Source organism: Triticum aestivum, chromosome 3D (genome assembly GCF_018294505.1).
Source record: "Triticum aestivum cultivar Chinese Spring chromosome 3D, IWGSC CS RefSeq v2.1, whole genome shotgun sequence".
NCBI lineage: Eukaryota > Viridiplantae > Streptophyta > Magnoliopsida > Poales > Poaceae > Triticum > Triticum aestivum.
The window spans coordinates 1,171,631-1,177,278 of record NC_057802.1 but is presented as its reverse complement, the minus strand read 5'-3'; the positions used below and the strand labels follow the sequence as shown (position 1 = coordinate 1,177,278).

The following is a 5,648-nucleotide window of genomic DNA, read 5'->3' as shown; positions in this document are numbered from 1 at the left end:
TACTTTAGACGTGCTGGACCTCGAACTCATTTGTCGTTATTAACTACAGCCGTTATGGCCCACTTTATGCTTGCTATGATACCTCCCGCCCTCCTGCATCTAGGAAGTGCTAAGCTTTCCTTCAAGGCAGCTAACACGCCTCCAAGACCTCTAGCAAGGGAAGAAGGTATCTTCCGGCCGGAGCCGGACAGCTGTTATTCATGTAATCCTTTTGTAAAGAAATATTAGATCGTTTAGATTACTACTTAAGTGATCTAAATGCTCCAATACTTCTTTACAGTGGAGTATCTATGAAGGCCACTTTTCTTTGACATTGTTAATGTATGTTGCCACGCATGCATGCACTGCCAAACTGTTAGCGCTACTCCTACCGCTGTAGCCATGATAGATCTGCCTCCATGTCATCTATAGGTGTTCTTGCGTGGTTGGCTATAGCCGGCAGGGGACCACCCATGTTGGCTGTGGGACGTTAGCTAGTGCAGCTCGCAATAGAGTTTACTCCCAGATCTAGCAAGTGGCTGGCTCCCATTCATGGGAGAAGGGATCTTGTGCTCCAGACATGTGTCCAATTATCTGTTGGTCCAAGAGTTTGGAGAGATAGGGTCCACCTACAAATGCACATGTTTTTCCATGTTAGTTATACAAGTCTGAGTTCCTCGCGGGTATAGTCAGTTGGGCATGGACAGCAACAACGGTGTTGCTGGCAAGGCCGGCCACGTGTACGAGGTTACCGTACGCTACAAGTTAGTTTAGTTTTTTTAAGTTTTAGTTAAACGCACGAAATATCGTCCGTTTGATGTAAAATATGTCCAAACTTAAGTAAATTCTGTCGTGTTGGCATGCAATTCTTCCAGTTTGTTAAAATTCGGTTTAAATTGTATGCGGGCACAGTTGGATGGCCTGCTCTCATATAATTGTCCGCGCAAAAATACAGTATATCTTTGAGTGGCCCGCGTTGGAGTTGGAGATGCCCTTAAAAAGTGTTAGTGGTTGAGATCGCTATAGGCAATCTGCTAGAGAAGAATTCTGCAGCCCCCTCACTGTAATTTTGACAGAATTGATCTGAGTAATCACTACTGACGAGTCACCTTGCCAAAGGTAGTGGTGAGGTGTTTTGACCTGTCCGTAGTGAGATGTTATGTAGCAGTAAGCGATTTCCTCGAACTCCTCCCAGTGGCGGCAATAGGATCATGGGGTGATGGGTATGAACCGGTGCTAGGAATATGTCCATTTTTCCTGCCGTATTACCACTCATGGACGCTTTACATTTGGCTGTTGTCCTGGCCGATATTTCACCGTTGATGAGCATGAAACCCGTCAATACGGGGTTTAAGCGCCCAGTGGTTAGTTGTGTAGTCGTTACCTTTGATCCAACCTTAATTTTTGTTATAGTGGGAATATAGTTAGGTGGCCCCGGTTGGCTTTTCCAAGAAAAATACTCGATAACATATGGAGTGTAAGTTACATCTTGTAGCCATGATGTAGCCAATGGATGTCCTTGTGGGTATATGTGCTCCTTGGTAGCTTCCCGTAGACCAGATTTGTGGCACCAACTGCCAATAATTTGTGGTCTCCCAGATTTAGCAAGTGATCTGCTTCCATTCATGGCCACCACTCCACTATAAAACTCAGTCTCCACCGGCCGCCACTAAGAGCTCACACCTCCTCGTCTCACCATCTTCTCCGATTAGTTCATGGAGGCTCAAGATCCCTCTTCAGCAGCAGCAGCTCCCCTGGACCTGTCTCTCACGCTGGCCCCCATGTCACCTTGGGATAATCATCATTCTCGCGGTGGCGGCCGCCGCCGCGGTGGTGGCGGCAAGAGATCGAGGCTCTTCTCTTGCCTATTCTGCGAGAGGAAGTTCTTCAAGTCGCAGGCGCTAGGAGGCCACCAGAACGCGCACCGGAAGGAGCGGGTCATTGGCAGCTGGAACGCCCACCTGTACCTCCCTGACCATCATGGTGACGCCGTGCAAACCACTGCAACCGCGCGCCTTGATGACAACGACGACCACAAGCTTCAGGAGCTTGATCTTAACCTCAAGCTTTGATTAGCTCTAGCTCGTGTGTACGTGTTATGACCGGCATAGGGGCTTAGCCCAGTGGGTTATGGCCCAAGTATCTTAATTAGGGGCTTAGCCCAATTATCTTATCGTATTAGGATCGTTTGCTTAGGAGTCAAGTAAACCTCTCTATATAAGGAGAGGAGATGTATCAATCTAATCAAGCAAGAAGCAATCATAATTTGCTCGGCTTCCCTTAGGGAGCCGGGAGACCTAAACCCTAGCCGCCTCCTGCCTTCGCCGCCGCTGCTTATGTCGCAAGGACGGCGCCACGCCGCCGGCCGCCGCGCACCAGTCCTCGTCCTCCCCCTCCTTCTCCTACAACCTACGCCCTAGATCCGGTAGGGCCCTAGCTCCTACCAGTACGCCACAGTATGTACGTGGCTAGTGTAGCTCCATCGGTCATTGCTTATATAGTACGTGCACTGCTAGTTTTGTGTAATGAAATAGTTTCCTCTATGCATGCACGCCTTGTGCCCCCATGTATGAAATCTCAAGGATTTTCTAATTCGTAGTTTCGAAAATAAATGACTTTCTTCGTCTTTCTGCTGCATTCGTGGACAGTGCACTGTAGTTAACATAGCCAATGTCATGCGTACATGCATATTGATTTTCAGTTTTGCGAAATATAACTAGTTTTTCAGTTTATTGAGAAGTAATATTCTATTTAGCCATACATGAATATTAATTGTGAGCATGCAGAGAGCTTCTGCTGGATTGTTATATTCCAGGGATCTTTGACGGGGGAAAATGCTGCTCATGTCTACGCCTTGTTTCTGAATCACATTTGATGTGCAGTATGAACATGCAGTGGCGATTCCAGTATGGGGGCTTCAATAGGCCTAAGCCTACCCTCTAAAAATCATATTTCAGCTAAACATGCAACTTGAGAATTATACTGAGGTGTTTAACATGTAACCTGCAATGAATTTGCTCAGTAGACTTAGAAACTTGATGTTTTGAGCCTACCCTTCAATTTTGTGCAAGATCCGCCTGTATGAACATGCATGTGTTTAGCTATCTCTTGAGCATTTGTCGTCTATATTGCTTTGTACATTGACGTGCTCGAGATAAGTCAACAAGTCAACCATTTAGTGTATCCTCTGTTGCATCTCTCCCTGGCGGTTCAACTGCCTGACTTGAAACACGACCAAAGGCGGCTCCCGAAATGAGCCACCTCTGATGGATACAGTCTTTGGCAGTTTGTTGTGGGAAAACAGCATGAGACAATCATATCTCTGGCGGGCCAGCAAAATCATTCTCTAGAGATATGCTCTTTCTCGGTGGGTCCCCTGATCGTCTCTCATATATCAATTTTGAGTGACCCATCACGTCTAACAAGTGGTAAAAACTACAGAAAAAAGGGTATTGAATCGCTAGAGATGGCATGTAATGTACTAGTGTATCCTACCCGCCTTTGCTCAAAAAAGACCGGCACCGCTGCACCGTACTGTGTATATTGTAAAACATCCAGTAGAGTGTTATACTGCTGCTTTGTGCCATCTCACCTTGTTCCACTCTTTGACACGTTTCACTTTCTCATTTTCAAATATGTCACAAATATTCATATTTATTTTACAGAGGTTTACATGATTAAGTTTCGAACCAATACCTATGCACATAGTTTGTTTTGTAAATTATTAAAACGTATGGAGTGGATTCCCATATAGCTAGGTTCCCGGAATCCGCTCTACCATTTTAGATGTGTTACCTTTGGGAGCAAATTGGTTCAAGTCTGAGAGCAAACAAACACATATGGTTCCCTTTTTTTTCTGGTCAACAATAAAGCAACAACGAGTACAATACATGGAAATAAATCCCATCGGTGCAAGGTTAATAGTATATCCAACAGCCGGCTGTACGAGCTACTGCGTAATCTACAAACCTAATAAACTACTCATATAATAGTTAGTCATACTTTTATGCTACGTCATTAATATGTGGCCCATTTTTACCTCTCACAGGGTGTTGGGACTCGTACGAAACCGCTCTGTAAATCTACTATCCGCTTCTTTGTCTTTTTTTCATCAACTAGACAAAAAAATTGATCACACATATTTTATAGTCCACCTACATCACCCTATTATACATCATGTCCTAACCTTTTGCGTGCTCAAATGAGTAGTCTTCCAAGAGGCCAAGAGCACTGTACGGCCTATGTATACTATTGAAATGAGTGGAAAAGTGAGCTTCATCGACATGTGGAGGCATCTACTTTTGGTCATGTTTAGATTTTCTTATTATGTGCCGACATGCATGTATGGCTGTTGCACTCGCACGTACCACTATTAGTATATTCTGTCCTAAATATCCTTCATTACCATATAATTACTCTGCTGGCCGCTCAAAACAATTTGTTGCATCTCTGGCCTCTCGAGGAGTGGCGTCAATTATATTGGCGTATCAGTGAGGGTGTGTGCCAAGGATATTGACATGACATTTTTTTTTTAGAAATGGAGGAGGATCCCCGGCTTCTGCATCTGGATGATGCATGCAGCCATAATTATTCACACAAGACCTTACAAAGTCATACAACAGTAAGACTAAAGCCACCATCTAGGCAACATCTGTCGCTACTCCTATCCAGTTGATGAAGGGATGCTGATAGTCTGGGCCTAATACCAAACAGACCTTGCAGCCAAATCGAACATCTAAGACCTGAGGTCCCAACCAGGATGTCTGCCGGGTATGGGGTACCCACTAGTCCAGCGCACTCCTCAACATGACAGTTTATAGTCATGCCATTAGTGACACCTTTTTTTTAGGAACAGTAGGACTCTGCTGCATATTTTTATTAATTTTCTCAGTGACATCTCATGTAGCTATATCAGGTACTTCCTCCGTCCCAAATTAAGTGCCACAACTTTGTACTAAATTTAATATAAAATTATATTAAAGTTAAGACACTTATTTTTTGATGGAGAGAGTACTAAATATAATATATACAAATACTGATGGATAATATGTGAGAGATAGTTCAGATAGTTAGCTTGCTACAAGCATGCACTAGGTTTTGGCTTGACTCGTTCGGGTGGAGGGCCGTCCGCTGTCGCTGGCGACAAAATTGTTAGTAGGAGCATTTGGAGGACGGCTTGGGACGACGATGGTACGACGAAAGCGGGGAGTCGGATAGGGGCAAGGCGGTGCCGCAACGCCACCGACCGTGGGTGGCAGCCGCCAACAGTTCAACTATGGTTGGGCTGCACGGTTCGTCCAGGAAGAAAACATGCGGGTGGACGAATACGAAGCCACACCGGTTGGATTTCAATCAAGTTGCTTGGGCAAGATGGATTGAAGCCGAATATTTTCCAGGCAGCGGAACATTAGGCGGTAAAAGAGATTCTTCTAATTGTGCGGATGAACTATTTGAACGCACTACTATACGTGCCCTCTAGGAGCACAGTCGTCGATGGGCAATTGAATTGTTTTGCACTAGTACGTCATCGAGACCGGACATGCACACAACAGATACACCTCTAAGCCAATAAAGAATGTACACCCTCGGTCCCAAAAATAAGAGCATCTCCAGCTGTTGGCCCCTCCAAGACGCATAAAAATCACGCACTGGGGCGAACCGGCGATACA

The 5,648-nt window shown here is 45.1% G+C and overlaps 1 protein-coding gene across 1 annotated transcript; it reads left to right on the top strand.

Moving 5' to 3' along the window:
- The first annotated feature begins 1,591 nt into the window (after positions 1 to 1,591).
- Positions 1,592 to 2,150, top strand: LOC123073539 (zinc finger protein 2-like). The gene has a single exon (XM_044496632.1). It carries the CDS (start codon positions 1,695 to 1,697, stop codon positions 2,049 to 2,051), a length of 357 nt encoding a protein of 118 aa, XP_044352567.1. The 5' UTR covers positions 1,592 to 1,694; the 3' UTR covers positions 2,052 to 2,150.
- Positions 2,151 to 5,648: the final 3,498 nt, after the last annotated feature.